Raw genomic sequence first — 14,902 nt, 5'->3', positions numbered from 1 at the left:
GCCAGTCATTCATGCAATGCCGCACTTGCAGAGGCGAAATGTCCCATGGAGGAGACATTTAAAGTACATTTTACGGTTTTCTCGCGCTTTCTTCGGGCGCATGCTCTCTTGATATTTGACCAAACTGACGAAATAAAAAAAAGGCCTCTCTCGAAGAGACTCTTGGGCTGTCACTTTTTCTCTGCGTGTGTCTCTCTGCCTTTGATTCGGCCAGTGTGTGCGCGATTGGGGAATCATTGGCAGAATTACACCAGCCGTCTATTAATAAAGTGTTTTGATTGCTCACAGTGACGAGGGTGTTGGTGACACTGAATTGGAAGGCGCAAGGGAAGAATGTGCTGAAATTGCACTGCAAACTTCCTCTGCGGCTCCGTCGTGATTGCGTGTGTGGGTGGCGGAGAAGACGCGAGGGGTGTGATGATTGGGTGAAAAATTGTTTCAAGGAGGAAAAGCAGTGAGAAAAGAGGCCAAAGCAATATAGAGTTGGGGAAAATTCCCACAGAGTGCAATAATAATGTCTGTCGATAGCAATACTCCGCTGGATCCAAGAGTTCAGGTTTGTTGGTGACCTTTAAGGACTGTTTTCAGTCTTCTCATGCCTATAATTTGCCTGTTGTGCGGATGTCCTTTGCAGGTGGAACTGGAGAAACTCAATTCGGCGACTGATGATATAAATAAATTTGAAGTGGAACTCGATGTAAGGCAGTATCCTTTAAGCGGTTGGCATTTGCTATAAATAGATATGATTATTATATTTGATATTTGCAGGAGGCTAAGACGGAATTTAAGCGTCTTTTGGCTGAGAGTGTGGAGAAAATCAAACAATCTGCTCACAAGCTGGGAAACTCCATTGAGACGGCAAAGCCATACTACGAGGCTCGTCTTTATGCCACTCAATTGGCCAAGGAGACGCAAGTGGCGGGCGTGAATTATGATAAAGCGAAATCTGTTCATGCGGCTGCCAAGGAGATGGTTTATCTGGCTGAGCAAGGATTGGGCGAGAAGTCCACTCTGGACACGGCGTGCCAAGAGATGCTGAGTCACGCGGCCAGCAGAGTGAATCAGTCGCAGTTGGAGTGCACGGACACGAGGAATGTCCTGAAGATTTGCGAGCTGAAGCAGGAAGTGGCCAACAATCGGGTGGCGAAGCTTCAGGCGCAACTGAAAAGTGCAATTAGATCGTCAAGGTATTTTCTTCAATTTTACTTGTATTCTGCAAACTTTCGGCTAGAGTGCGCATTCTTATTTTCTTCTTTATCATTTCTGTTTTATTTTTAGCATGAATATTCGAAGAAATCTTCTGTTGATTAATTTATTGGCTTACCAGAGAGAGTTGTGTTGTTTGTGAGTAAGCTTCTTTTGGCCCTCAACATCCAATATTGTATGAAATTCCACACATTTTTGCAGGCCCTACTATGAGACCAGGGCGAACTACAATGGTTTGCTGAAGGCACAGAAGCAGAAGGTGACGGATCTGGAGGCGCGAGTGTCTGAGGCGAAGATGACGTACAATGAGGCGCTGAAGAATCTGGAGCAGATTTCGGAGGAGATTCACAAGATGCGCAAGGAGAGACGCTCAATTGAGATGGAGTTTGGTGCTTCGAATTCTAGTCAAATTGATTCCAGTGATGAATATCTGGACTTTCCGGCAAAGTTGTCCACAAAATCCAGTCCGGTGCGACAGCAGCGCTTTGCGGCTCTGGATTGTCCGCATTTGCTGCGTGATATTGACATCAGGAGCTTCGGTGGGACTTCGTCGGAGAGTAATGGCTATCAGACGGACGATGCGTCGCCCATCAAGGTGGACAATGTGAGCAATGTGAATGTGGACGAATGGACGGAGATCAGGCTGTCGAACTCGGAGAGCACGAGTTCTGGGTACTCGCAGAACACGAACGGGGCGGATGACCACACGGTGGACAGTGATAGCTTCAGCTCCAGTGAGGAGGGCAGGAAGGTGACGTGCACGACGGTGTTCCGGCACAATGAGGAGGAATTGGCGGGGAAGAAGAAGGAGGGTCTCACGACGTGGATATCCAAGTCCAGTCTGAAGAACACAGGACGTCGGCAGAGCCTGGATCTCCTGATTGATGCCAGTGATAAGGTGAAGGATGTCTTCGCGCAGGGATTCCAGAGGGTGGGAAAGACTCTCGAGAGGCGAAACAGTGAGTCTGAAGTCAACAATGAGAGCCATGATTTCTTTCTCTTCAAGTAAGCGCGCTCGTTAAAGATATTTTCCATCATATTCCTAAGAATTCTCATTTGATTGTGATTTCTTTCAGATCGGAGAACAAGGATGGATTGTCGGATGAACAGGTGGAAAATTTGAATTTAGATCAAGATTCCGAGATGTTCCGGAACAACGACATCGACATATCCAAATAAGATTGAGCATAGATGGAATTACACACAATTATTATTGCTATAGAGAAAAGTCTTTACTCAAAAATGTTCCGTAGAGGAGAGAAAAAAAAATTGAGGAGGAAAAAGAACTCCTCGTGAGACGCTAGAGGCTGTAGAATTGTACCAAAATCTATATGGAATTTATCTCTAGTCGAATAAATTTATTCGCTCATGCGCTTGTCTCTTTCTAATCTTTACCTGTTGACAGATTGAAACTCTGTTTGTGTGTTGTTTTCATTTGGTGTCTCTTTGGTGTGTAACGTGGTGAACATGGATGAGGCGCTCATCAAGAAGGAGTGCATTCATCCTGGAGATGCATTCATCCAGATGAAGCCTGGAACGAGGGTGAGAAGAGTCTCATCATCGTCGATTGGCAGAGAAATAACCTCTTTGTGTTTTCACAGGTCAACTTCCACTATCAGACGAAGAAATGTACGGATGGAAAGGTGCTGGACGACAGCCGGAAGGAGCAGAAGCCCATGGAGTTGGTGTTGGGGAAGCAGTTCAAGCTGGAGGTGTGGGAAGTGATTGTGCAGAAGATGGCAGTGCGCGAAGTGGCGAAATTCACGGTGGACAAGAGTCTTCTGCCGCAGTATCCCTTCATTGCCAAGACAATCCGGGACTCGAGGAAGCCAGCGGAGAAGAGGAAGCACGTGTGCGGCATGACGCTGCAGAATGAGGGCCTGGGATATGAGGATCTTGATGAGCTGTTCAAGAATCCCTGTGATCTGGAGTTTACCTTTGAGTTGCTGTCCGTGGAGCTGCCGGAAGACTATGAGAAGGAGTCTTGGCAGCTGAATGAGGATGAGAAGGTGAAGAGTGTGGGTGTGCTGCGTGAGAAGGGCAATCAGCAGTTCAAAGAGGGCCATCTGGATCAAGCCATGAACTCCTACACTCAAGCTCTGGGCATGATTGAGCAGTTGATGCTGCGCGAGAAGCCCGAGGATGAGGATTGGATGGAGCTGTTCAACATGAAGAAGCCTCTGCTGCTGAACTACTCTCAGTGCAAGCTCAACGTGAAGGATTACTATCCGGCCATAGAACACTGCTCGGAAGTGCTGAAATACGATCCGGACAATGTGAAGGCGCTGTTCAGGCGTGCCAAAGCGCATCTGGGCGCTTGGAATCTGGACCAGGCGCGAGAGGATTTCAAGAGGGCGGCCGAACTGGACGCCAGCGTGAAGACAGCAGTGACCAAAGAGTTGAAGTGCATCGAGGAGCTTCAAAAGTCAAAGGACGATGCTGACAAAGAGCGATATAAGAATTTATTTAATTGAAACTCAAGAGTATTTCTAATTCTTCAGATCTTCCAGGAGAATTTCCGTCAGGTATTCCTCCTTGTCATTGAGTTGCTCCACAATATCGAAGTGATCTTTGTTGGGCAACAGATAGAATCTCACGAGATTTGTGCCTCCGTGGAGAGCGTCTCGCATGTCTTCGGACATTTTCAAGTACGACTGAGACTCATTGCCTGTCACCACGATGGTGAAGTTCACAGACTCCGTGCCGAGGTGGAGGAAGCTGGCCAGAGCTGGGGAGAGAGCAGTGACATTGTCGTCTGTGATGGCGAGGAGATTCTTCGAATTGGCAGCTTCGGTGTGACGAAGTTCTCGCAAGTCAAACACGCCGCTCAAGAGATAAACGTCTCTGATGAGCTCCTTGTGTGGCAGCCTCTCGAAGCGCTCCTGCTCAAACTGTGCGACGACGAGATGCGCTCCCGCTGAGTGGCCCAGGAAGCTGACAGACGAGGCGCCCAACTTGGCGGCGTAGTTGAGGCAGAAGGACAAGCACTGGAAGGCATTCTCCGTGAGTTCCGACAGAGTCACTTTGGGGCACATTTCGTAATCCGCCGCTATCACGCGACATCCGGCGGGAACAAGTGGCAGGACGCCATAAGTTCCCAGCTCCTTGGTGTACTCCTCCAGCTGCCAGTAGCCGCCGTGCACGAGCACGAGAATGGGAGCATTTGGAGGCAAATCCGTGCCATAAATGTCCACTTTGGAGCGCTCTCCTGGTCCATAAGCCACATCCAATTCGCACTTGAACGTCTCCCGAGCGAGTTGTGTTCCTGCACAGAGAGCGGAAAACAGGCACTGAGAACTTGAGAAAGATTGCAGTGCAAGATATCTTCTCACCTTCTCTCACGACTTTCTTGTGATGCTCAATCACTTCTTCGGCAGTGCGGAATCTCTTGACCCAAGCACTGGGTGAGAATTCCTTCTCCAAATCTCTCTGGGCATCACTCATTGTCACTAAGTTGAGAGCGAAAGTGGAGAAATTGAACTGACTGGCACTTTTGGGGTTTCTCGTGAGACTGGTTTTCTGATAAGGTCCGTGGAAACTATATTGCTGAATGTGTACAAAATGCACACACATTCTCAATGTCATAATTGCGTAATTATAGACCAAATATGATGAGGTTTTTTTCTGTATTTCTCACAAGAATTTACGTAATTAATTACATTCCGTGAATTGTTATTAAAGATTTGGCTCCTAAAATGAATTTGCAAGGCACATAATTTTCTCTTAAAATCATGCTTGATAAATGTTGAATATTTATCAAGAATCTCAAGGCTGTTTTTGTAATATATTTTCAAAGGGGGAAATAGTAATTTCTTAGTTCAGCAGAAGTATTTGAAATTGTTTTCAAAAGATTGATTTGATTAATTTGTTCATTTGAAAGCAATGCGACTTATTTGAAACTAAGGAACATCTTAAAATAGAAGTTCTTTCATTGCAAATGAAATTATTACCATTTATTAATAGAATTGCGTATTTTCCTTCAATGAAAATCGTAATTCTTCAAGATGAGTAATAAAAAACACAAAGATGACCTCATTTTTTCAACAGCTGCAATTTTGTGGTGAAAAGATGATGGAAAGATACGCAAAAGTGCAATAAGATGAAGAAAAATCATAAAATATTGCAATCATTTTATCTCCCCCTCGGATTTTCTCTTCAAACACCCTCATGAGGGTTAACTATGAGAAATTGGAATTGTCTTTTATGATATTTTGAATTTGTGGCCTAATTTTTACAGACAAACCGCAATTTTCCTTCCTTACAAAGAGGAAAACTGATAAGCCTCCAGATATTGTGGTTGAATTTGACGCTTTTGTTGGGGAATCACGTTGATTTCGCAAAATCTCTCGGTAAATTTGAGATAAAGAAGATCACCTGAGTGTGAGATGAATCTGGAATGGTAAATGTGTCTCTTATCGCGCTGTGCAAATAAGTCCTTAATTACTTTGTGACTGTGCGATCTTGAGATTCTGCGGAGTTGTTCAGTTGAGTGTCACGATGGAGAGTCAGTGGATTGCTTTGAGTGTGTTCCTGGGCGTTTGGCTGTGCCTGGCAGGAGCTTCGTCGCCCTTCCAGGTCTCCATTCGCTTGTACAATGACGTCTATTCGGCCGGACAGGACAATTTCCACCTCTGCAGCGGTGCAATTGTGCATCAGAACTACGTCCTGACCACAGGACACTGCGTCAGGGAGACTGTGCTGTTCCCAAACTCCAGGTAAAAGACTGATTCTCAGTATTGGAATTATGCGGATGATCTGAAATTGTGTTGGCTTCTTCCAGTCGATTGCTGACACCGCAGATGATCTACGTCGTGGCGGGAAATCTCTCGAGCAACGCCACAACATTCACGAGCAACGTGAAGAAGATCACAACGCACAAGGATTTCAATGCAGTGACTCTGGAGCACGATATCGCCCTGGTGGAGCTGCAGAATCCGCTGCCGCTGCAGAACAACTCGAATGTGAAGTGGATTCAGCTGGACAACGGAGAAGTTGCCAGAAGTCCGTGCTTCGTGTCGATTCTCAATGAGACGAATGTTGACTTCAAGACGCTGCCCAACGACATCATCGACATTTGGCACTGCAATCGCAGTGCGAACTTCTCATCCGCCAAGAGAGATGACATCTGTGCGCAGTACACCGTCAATGGGGGCTCGTGGTGTGGAACGACGGATCTCCAGTACAAGTTCAGTCCGGATCGAGGATCGGCGCTGGTGTGCAACAAGGTGTTGATTGGATTGCTGTCGTCAATCGATCCTCCGGCCGATCCCTTCCCCACAGATTGCCTGCAACCGAAGAGAACCTACGCTTTCTACACAACCGTCGAGGAATACGTGCCCTGGATCAACATGGTCATCGGGCTGACGCACGGGAAGCCTCCGGCTCCGCCGCCAACCAACATGTTCGGCAAGGACAAGAACGTAGGCGCGGCAGCCACTCCGGGAGTCGCTGTCTTCGCTGCCCTTGCTCTTGTTTTTCTGCACATGAACCACTAAATAAATACTGTAGATCTTGCCTTCAAGACAACTCTTGTTTGATGTGGGATTTCGGGCTGTGTTTGCCCTGCGGCAAAGAGATAAGATTGTGCGTGCGTTGGCTCTTAGGATTTATTGCATTGAGAAGTGCCTCGATGGGGTTCTAACGCAACACATCCTAGTAGGTCTTGGACAGGATGCCGTCCTTCTTAGCCAGCCGAGCGATGCAATCGTCTGATTCACCCATTCTCCTTATCGCTCCGCAGATGGCGTACGTCTTGGTGGAGTCCAGCATACGGCCAGTCTTGGGGTCAACGTCGACGAGGTTGATCTGGATGGAAGCGTGATCCTTGGCGTGGATGATGCGGTTGCTCGCAGAGCTGTCCGGAAGACAGCCCGAAAGAATGAGGTTAGTAACAGTGCACAACAGTATTTCTCACAAGATCTCTACAGATCCCACCAAAAAATGCAGGATTGGGATGTGAAGATCACAAGAGTGTGATTTTCAGGTTTATTCAGTGAGTTTTGGCAGGATTTAGCTGGGAAATCTGACACGTGGGGCCTTCTTACCATTTCCTTGGGCAGTACAGATCAACAAAGTCTCCAGCGTCGTTCTCCATTGTGAATTATCTGCAAGAAGGATTCATCTCAATTAATATCACTAAACAATCTCCCTATCTAGCCATTTTACGCACTTTTAAGTGATTTTTCTTCTCAGGAATGAGGAAAACAATCCCAGACCGCAATGGCGACTTGACAGAAAGAAAGATTGCGGTTATCTGGCATGCCACTTGCGCTGGCAAGAGTTGCATGAAACGAGAATGAAACATGCGGGCTTTTTCACATCATGCGTTTATTTATGTTTGAATATCCTATTCCCACGCAGGTCATGAGGATTTTGGGCGCAGTTGCTGGTGACTCGGAAGCCTCATCATCCTCCTCCTCCGCGTCGGTGTGATTCTCCAGCTTGAAGGTGATGGAGAAGAACTCCCTGAGGTGCTGCAGGAAGTGAATGGTGTAGTCTGAGAGTGGGCCAGTGAGGAACTTGGCCACGTTCTTCTGCCCCAGAGCCATGTACAGGGTGACGAGCCACTGGAACGTGGAGTCTACGCATCCGCCGCGGTAAATCTCCTCCAGGAGCTTCTGGGCAGTCTCTTTGCCCAACTCCTCAGGCACTGAAGGCGTCGTTCCATCCTTGATGAGATTCGACACTGTCTCGGCGGCATAGAAGCACCCATCTGTGGTCTCAGCCACGAGATTTATCCCGAATCCTGGGCTATTTCCAGCGGATTTGCCCTTCACTTGGTGTGTGTTGATATAGACGTCCGGAAGGAAGTTCAGCATGACGCCTTTGGCTGCCTCGACAGTTCTGTTGGCCAGAGCGGGAGACACGCGACAGGCGTACACCACGCCACGGATTCTCTTCACCATGCCCACTCGGAGGAGCTGCACAGTGTGGAGATTCTTCCGCACGGGACACTTGAAGAGTACCTCGCCACCGCCCAGCGGCATCAATCCGCGCTTCAGCACCTTCAGCTCCAGTCCATCGTCGACGATGAGGAAGCGCTTGAGGATGGGCACAGCCGAGGAGGAGATGTGATCCACCGAGGGACTCTCGTGGCTGTTCGTCACTCCTCTGAGCGTGACACAGAGTGGGGACTTGCAGAAGGGCCCCAGAGCGAGCAGGGCGTCCAAGTAGTATCCAATGGAGCGCTGCAGACTGCACTCGTGCATCAGCGTGCCACCCAAGAGGAGTCCCGGCTCGTAGATGATGGCCGTGCCAGTCTCATTCAGCTCAATGCGCGTCCCGTTGGTGATTTTGTCCAGCAGACGGATGAGACTTACTTCGTACTCACGCAATCCCGGTGGATTCTCGAAGCTGCGAATACTGGTGATCTTCACGGGTTTCCCGCTGAGTGTGGCCAGCAAGAGGCGCTGCTTGAGGAAGTTGCTGCCCTTGAACAGCAGTAAGTCACCCTCCTTGCCAATTGACACCATTTTCCAGGGTGAATTTTCACGAAAAACCCACCGAAAAACACTTCTCTTTTGCAGCGCTGCAGACGTAAACAAAACACGTGGTGTTGTGACAGCGCAGTGACAGCGAGGGAGAGAGATGGAAGATGAGTAAGCGCGCAGTCTAATTTTAATCTCTTCGAGTGGATGATTTCGTGCGCCGTTCTTCAGCTCTCTCTCGCTCTCTTCACGCTCTCGTCGCATTCTCACAGCTCGGCCAACAAGGAGGAACCTCAGAAGGCACTTTCAGTGGTCTTTTATCTGTCGTACGATCCCCAAAAGGGGGGATTTTAGTGTGATTCTCCTGGCCGAAGTGTCGCTCTGTGTGGGAAAAGTGATCTCTGGTGTGGTGTGACTTGTGAGACAAGTGTTTTGGGGCACAAAAAGTCATCGATAAGATCCAAAAAAAAACTCTCGAGTGGAGCTTAAACACAAAGCGCACGGAAATAATTTAAATAATTGTGTGTGATGTAGAGGAAGAAAAGCGACGTTCTATTGTTGGTCTGTCTTCATCCGTCGTGTCGCGCCTGGTAAAATCCGGAGGTATATTTTGTCCGCGGGCAGTGCAGAAGAAATTGTGAAAATCTTTGCGTAATATATCAGAAAAGAGAGAGGGAGGGAGAGAGAGAGAGAGCGAGAGAGATAAGCAAGAAATCCGATGGAATTTATGACTGCCGAGCGAATACAAATAGTATGAATGTAATGAAACAGCGCTTGTAAATACTGCAAAAGAGCATAAATATCGGCCTCAGCGCGCGACTTGCTCGTGATAAGCGACAGAGAGAGAGAGGGAAAACACAACTAATAATGTGCAATTATCAGAGCACATTGATAAAATAGAGGTGGAATCACAAACACACACGCGGCAGCCGAAAAAGAATCCACACACAGGCAACAAAAAATTAATAATCAGCCAAAGCAACAGGTAAAAAAACACGAATTCTCAGTCTCTCGTTCATGTTTTTTTTTTTGGCGAAAATGTGTGTTTATTCGAAGAAAAAAAAAGTGTCTAAAAATAACCCGTCGCAATTGCTTGGCTAGCTTGTGGGCTTTTATATTATTATTTCCTCTTCTCCGCACTTCGCGCCTTGGCTTTTTGAATGCTTATTGAGAATATGAATTGGGATAGAAAATGTGAGCAAAGAACACTTCTGAGAGGGAAAGAAATGCTCGGCAAGAATGCAAATTTCATTCCTTCACAATATTGCATTTTGTCGCGCCCGCACGCAATAATTACAAGTTCGCAGAAAACAATTATTAATTCTCCATCGCCGGGACAAATCGTGCACACACGAGAGGAAATGCTAAGTCGCATACACAATAGTCCGTTTTGTTTATTGAGCGAATTAAACGTGCTTTTAATCCATCCAGTCTGGCTTCAAACTGCGACTGTGTGTGCTGAATATTTGCGGTGTGTCTCTTAATTTAATTCGCAAGATTCTATGCTTTCTGTCTTTCGTTGCTTTTTTGGTGCTATTTTGGCACACTGCTGAGGAGGAAATTAGATTTCGGTGCCGAAAAAGTTAGCACAAAATTGAGAACAACAAAATAACTACTGGAGAAGTGAATGTGGAATCAATATTAGATATCAGAGTTTTAGACAAAACTACTTGTTAGTTTCTTGTCTTAAAGACAAGACGCTGATTTAAGGTGTAAAATCCTAATAAATCAGGTTTTCTAGATGATATTTCTGAGTATTTGCTGATGAGATTCCCTTCACAATTGCACACTTTATTAGTTTTCCTGAAATGTTTTTCTTCTTTAGGCCTATAATGAAGTGAATTTACTCAGACAATTCCAGATATTCTGGATATTCTAGTTTAGTTTGTTCAATGAGATCAATGTCCCAAATGTCTTGAACTCCACAATATAATTGTTATTCACCAAAATAAATGCTGATAAGCTGAATAATCTTTCCACGACAATATAGACTCTGCAAATTCACCAATTATCTCTCCGTCTCAGCATTTAAATCTTCCGGTGAAATGTGAGAGTTTTATTTTGATTTGTGGCTTCGCTGTGAAAATGTCAAAGAACGGCAGATATTGAATTGCAAAGTGTGCTTTTTTTTCGCAAAAAAACAAAAGATGTCACAGAATATTCGAAGCGATTGAGATGTTCTTAACAGTCAGATGGATATGTTGTTGTTTAATCAAGTGAAACCACTCACGCGAGATCGGTTTATTGGACGAAAATGAGCACAAATGGGGGGCATCAGTGCGCCAATGTGTGAATCAGCATGAGAAGAGCCGCCCGACATTCTAAAATTCACATATTTGCACAGTGATAAGTGTATGATTATGTGCTTTTCTCCTTGTCTCTCTCCTCGGTGTTTTGCGATGCCGGCGGAATCTTGGGCAAATATTGATCCTCCTCCACAGAACAACAATACGCGCTTGGCGATGGAGCGCCCAATTTGCAGAGCAATGCCAATAAATTGTGTCAATTGAACTCTGTAATTAGCGCGATCAATAAGAGAGAAAGTCTCGCTGAATACCTTCTAATGCACTGTTTGTGTGTGTTTTTACACCTTTCAGATGGATTCCCGGCGTGCGCTTCTGTTGACTTTGGCGTGGTTCTGCCTGGCGCAGGCGAGAATACCCGAAGAGCCGGCCGTGCCCAATCAGATGGTCACCACAGAGTCCGCGCTGATCGTGTCCACGCAGCCTTCAACGGCGGAGCTTCTCTATCCGCCGCAGAGCGGGCCGTGCTTCTACGCCACCGCCGAGATGTGCACGAGCGATGAGATCCACCAGGCCAAGTACCAAATCCCCAATTGCGAGTGTCTTCTGCATCCCACGATACCGCAATCGCTGATCTGCTGCAACGTGACAAATCTCACGAATATCACATCGTGTCAGGAGCCCGATCCGTCGGAGCACTGGAAGAATATTCACGTGAGGAATGCCAGCCTGGAGGAGTTGGACATTTCCAATGGGTTCTGGAAGCTCTTCGAGTCCATCTCCATCACGGATGGCACGCTGAAGAGGATCACGCGAGAGTTCACGAAGTTCTCAGCCACAAAATGCTTCAATGTGTCCAACAACAATCTCAATGAGATTCAGCCGCGCGTCTTCAAGAATCTCATGCAGCTTCAGGTGCTGGACATCTCGTACAACAATCTCTCCACCATTCCCAACATCAACAGGCTCACCAACCTGACAATTGACATTCGCGGGAACAAGGACATGCTGTGCAAGTCCGTGAGTGAAACCATCGATCCGGAGCGACTAGAGGTGAACTTCGTGGAGCCGGACAAGACGTACTGCCTGACCAATCAGACGTTCAACTGGTTCAACTCCACGGACAGCGTGCCGCTCAGGCAGCTGTACAGGATGAAGCAGCTGCAGTCCGAGTGCCCGAAGGACTGCGAGTGCGCCGTGGAGAGGATGAACTACGAGCAGCAGACGCACGAAGACGGAGTGCCGCTGCTGATCTTCTCCGCCAAAGTCGACTGCTCCAATCGCGGTCTCACGGAACTGCCCGAGAAGCTTCCGGCCAACACATATTCACTCAACGTGTCGTGCAATAATGTGAGTTTTGCCTTGGAATCTCTTCTGACCCACTTAAAATCGTGAAATCTTTAGTAACTTATGGAGAAAGGGAAATTTTGGAAGCTCCGCCCTCTTAAATGCCACGCCCATTTGTCATTAATATAAGCGCCAGGAAGAAAAGATTCCATCAATTGACTCCCACGCACACTCTTCCTTCCAGATCACCAGCTTGTCAGCCCTCAACGTGAATCCCACGTACCAGCAGATCATCCGTCTGTATGCGGACAACAACCAGATCTCCTCGCTGCTGGACCTCGAGGGCACGTCCTTCATTGAGGAGTTCGAGGTGCTGTCGCTGCGGAAGAACAAACTAAAGTCCATCCCCATCTATCTGCTGTCCAACACGCTGGACAAGAATCCGCGCGGCAAGATGCTGTACTTCGAGGGCAACAAGTTGCACTGCGACTGCAACTCGGCCAAGGTGCTGCGTCTGTGGCTGCTGGCCAGGCAGAACCACATCAAGGACTGGGACCAGATCCTGTGCGAGAACATGCCGCAGATCGTGGTGGAGCTGTCGGAGATGAAGCTGTGCCAGAGCCAGCACGACTGGACGGACTACATCTACTACCTGATCGCGGCGGAGATCTTCCTGCTGGGCGCGCTGGTGTTCAAGGTCTCCTACGACTACTGGGTGTTCAAGACGGCCGGCTACCTGCCGTGGCCGGCCAGCAAGATGCCCAAGCTGCCCTGCGACTGGCTCTGCGAGTCCTGAACATCACCTTCGCTGCCATTTCTCTGTGCCTTGCTTCGCGTCGCGCTGTGATTTAATGTTTGTTTTGTGTCTAATTGGGAGGATTGATTAACGCAAGAAGACTGTTCAGTTTTTTCACCACCGATCTATTCTTTCGCACTCTTCCGCGCTTTCCTGCGCATGAACTTGGGCAGTGTCGTGATGTCCTCGCGCTTTGGGGCGCTGTTCATCAGCTTCCGGCGAACCTTGCGCGAGCGCCGCTTCAGCGCCAGCATGTATTCGGGAACAGTGCCGCCGGAGTTGCGAATGATCTGAGCGATGCTGCGCAGATTCACCACGTCGTCGGCCGTGAAGAAGGTCACCGCCTGTCCGCGCCTTCCTGCTCTGCCGGCGCGGCCGATGCGGTGCACGTAGGAGATGGACGAGGGTGGGAAGTCGTAGTTGATGACCAGATTCACGCCCTTGAAGTCAATGCCGCGACTCATGAGCTCCGTGCAGATCAGCACCCAGATCTTCCCCTCGCGGAAGCCGCGCACAACGGCGTCGCGTTCATTCTGGCTGCGATCCGCATGGATGGCGTCCACGTTGATGCCGTCGTAGAGGAGCTCGGAGAGGAGTTGCTGGGCACGCTCCTTGCTCTGGACAAACACCAGCACCGGCGGCTGCAGGCCTTCCTTCACCAGATCCCGCACGGCGAGGAGTTTCCCAGCTTCCGAGCCGACGAACAGCAGTTTCTGCTCCACAGAGTCCGTGGCGGAGTTGCGCACACCCACGGTGACCTTCACCAGGTGCTTCAGGTTGCGCTTCGTCCACTTACCCACGGTGAGAGTGTGCGTGGCGCTGAAGAGGGCAATCCGTCGCTGAGGATGCGAACACGCCGTCACGATCTGATCCAGCTGCTTCCGGAAGCTATTCTTGCCCTCCTCAAACAACTTGTCCGCCTCATCGATCACCAGCCACTGCACTCCCGCCAGATCCAGCAGATTCTCCTGCAGCAGGAAGCAAATCCTGTTCGGCGTGCTGATGAGAATGTCGAATCTCTTCGTCTTCTCCGGCGAGTAGTTCTCCTCGGGCTTTTGCGTCTTTGTTATCAAGTGGAGCTTGAAGTTGATGCCTTCGCACAGTCTGGAGCACTCTCTGAGGATCTGACGAGCCAATTCGCGCGTCGGACAGACAATCAGTGCCCGGAATCCCTCTTTCTTCGGCACTTCCAGATCTCTGATGATCGGCACGAGGAATGCCGCCGTTTTCCCCGATCCCGTGGGCGCGCACGCCAACAGAGAGAGCTTCTTGGAGAGCATCACCGGCATGGCTTGCATCTGGATGGGCGTGGGATCTGTGTAGCCACAGATGGTCAGGTTGTTGGTGATATTCATCCTGAGGCTGTACTTTTCAGCCATCTCGTCGAATGTGTCAACGGGCGGAGGAATTCCCGATCCATTCACGCTGATCTTGTGCTTATTCCTCAGGTAATTCACCGCCTCGATGGCCATTTGGTTCTTCACCTTCTTCGAGAGTTCGCGGGACTTTTTCCTCTTCTGCGGCACGGATTGCTTCATGTTGTCCAGAATGTTGAGCTCCTCTTCGGGCTCTGACTTCACCTCCTCGTCCGTGTTTGTAGATATGAGCCAATCCTGCATTCTCTCGTGATCCGCATAGAGATTGACTGGTTCGGACTTAATTTCATCCTTGATTTTCCATGAGGTGGTTTTCTGGAGGAGAAAAGCATGAGTTTTTAAGGTTATATCACAATATTGACTATTTGCCACTCTTACCTGCTTTTGCAGTGTGAAATTGCTTTTTTTGAACGAAGCGCCACATGTTAACTTCTTGAAAATATCGGTAGAATCCATCACATGTGCGAAATAATAAAGTTTTAGCCGGAAAATGCACGAGAAAACTCACAATCGCGATGATCAAAACAAGAAATATATTCAACTGACATGCAAGTGGCAGTTTTCAAT

At 48.3% G+C, this 14,902-nt stretch overlaps 8 protein-coding genes across 9 annotated transcripts; 4 read left to right on the top strand and 4 right to left on the bottom strand.

Annotated features, from left to right (window-relative positions):
- The first annotated feature begins 20 nt into the window (after positions 1-20).
- Positions 21-2,551, top strand: LOC132263136 (SH3 domain-binding protein 5-like). Of its 2 annotated transcripts, XM_059762741.1 has the most exons (6): positions 21-556; positions 635-697; positions 769-1,187; positions 1,279-1,344; positions 1,408-2,211; positions 2,283-2,551. In XM_059762741.1, the coding sequence occupies exons 1-6, from the start codon at positions 515-517 to the stop codon at positions 2,383-2,385; spliced, it is 1,497 nt and encodes a 498-aa protein (XP_059618724.1). In that variant the 5' UTR covers positions 21-514; the 3' UTR covers positions 2,386-2,551. The 2 variants fall into 2 exon arrangements, with proteins under 2 accessions (XP_059618724.1, XP_059618725.1); XM_059762742.1 differs by lacking the exon at positions 1,279-1,344.
- Positions 2,552-2,603: 52 nt separating this feature from the next.
- Positions 2,604-3,680, top strand: LOC132263146 (AH receptor-interacting protein). The gene is made up of 2 exons (XM_059762760.1): positions 2,604-2,748; positions 2,808-3,680. Exons 1-2 carry the CDS (start codon positions 2,674-2,676, stop codon positions 3,678-3,680), a joined length of 948 nt encoding a protein of 315 aa, XP_059618743.1. The 5' UTR covers positions 2,604-2,673.
- A 15-nt stretch (positions 3,681-3,695) lies between these two features.
- Positions 3,696-5,255, bottom strand: LOC132263144 (kynurenine formamidase). The gene is made up of 2 exons (XM_059762758.1): positions 4,539-5,255; positions 3,696-4,471 (listed from the first exon to the last, which is right to left on the bottom strand). Exons 1-2 carry the CDS (start codon positions 4,789-4,791, stop codon positions 3,696-3,698), a joined length of 1,029 nt encoding a protein of 342 aa, XP_059618741.1. The 5' UTR covers positions 4,792-5,255.
- A 339-nt stretch (positions 5,256-5,594) lies between these two features.
- On the top strand, positions 5,595-6,790 carry LOC132263147 (trypsin-like). The gene is made up of 2 exons (XM_059762762.1): positions 5,595-5,921; positions 5,987-6,790. Exons 1-2 carry the CDS (start codon positions 5,704-5,706, stop codon positions 6,699-6,701), a joined length of 933 nt encoding a protein of 310 aa, XP_059618745.1. The 5' UTR covers positions 5,595-5,703; the 3' UTR covers positions 6,702-6,790.
- A 4-nt stretch (positions 6,791-6,794) lies between these two features.
- Positions 6,795-7,469, bottom strand: LOC132263152 (small ribosomal subunit protein eS21). Its single transcript, XM_059762768.1, has 3 exons — positions 7,376-7,469; positions 7,251-7,310; positions 6,795-7,060 (listed from the first exon to the last, which is right to left on the bottom strand). Exons 2-3 carry the CDS (start codon positions 7,298-7,300, stop codon positions 6,859-6,861), a joined length of 252 nt encoding a protein of 83 aa, XP_059618751.1. The 5' UTR covers positions 7,301-7,310; positions 7,376-7,469; the 3' UTR covers positions 6,795-6,858.
- A 25-nt stretch (positions 7,470-7,494) lies between these two features.
- Positions 7,495-8,753, bottom strand: LOC132263137 (probable RNA 3'-terminal phosphate cyclase-like protein). Its single transcript, XM_059762743.1, has one exon. The coding sequence runs from the start codon at positions 8,676-8,678 to the stop codon at positions 7,521-7,523; it is 1,158 nt and encodes a 385-aa protein (XP_059618726.1). The 5' UTR covers positions 8,679-8,753; the 3' UTR covers positions 7,495-7,520.
- A 143-nt stretch (positions 8,754-8,896) lies between these two features.
- Positions 8,897-12,959, top strand: LOC132263135 (protein halfway). Its single transcript, XM_059762740.1, has 3 exons — positions 8,897-9,618; positions 11,231-12,226; positions 12,408-12,959. The coding sequence occupies exons 2-3, from the start codon at positions 11,231-11,233 to the stop codon at positions 12,957-12,959; spliced, it is 1,548 nt and encodes a 515-aa protein (XP_059618723.1). The 5' UTR covers positions 8,897-9,618.
- A 70-nt stretch (positions 12,960-13,029) lies between these two features.
- Positions 13,030-14,872, bottom strand: LOC132263133 (DEAD box protein 52 homolog). The gene is given in 3 exon segments (XM_059762737.1): positions 13,030-13,104; positions 13,106-14,650; positions 14,714-14,872. Coding segments are annotated over 3 exon segments (1,698 nt in total). The 5' UTR covers positions 14,792-14,872.
- Positions 14,873-14,902: the final 30 nt, after the last annotated feature.

Source organism: Phlebotomus argentipes, unplaced genomic scaffold (genome assembly GCF_947086385.1).
Source record: "Phlebotomus argentipes unplaced genomic scaffold, Phlebotomus argentipes genome assembly contig_15, whole genome shotgun sequence".
NCBI classification, from domain to species: Eukaryota; Metazoa; Arthropoda; class Insecta; order Diptera; family Psychodidae; genus Phlebotomus; species Phlebotomus argentipes.
This window is presented reverse-complemented; position numbering and strand designations above follow the sequence as displayed.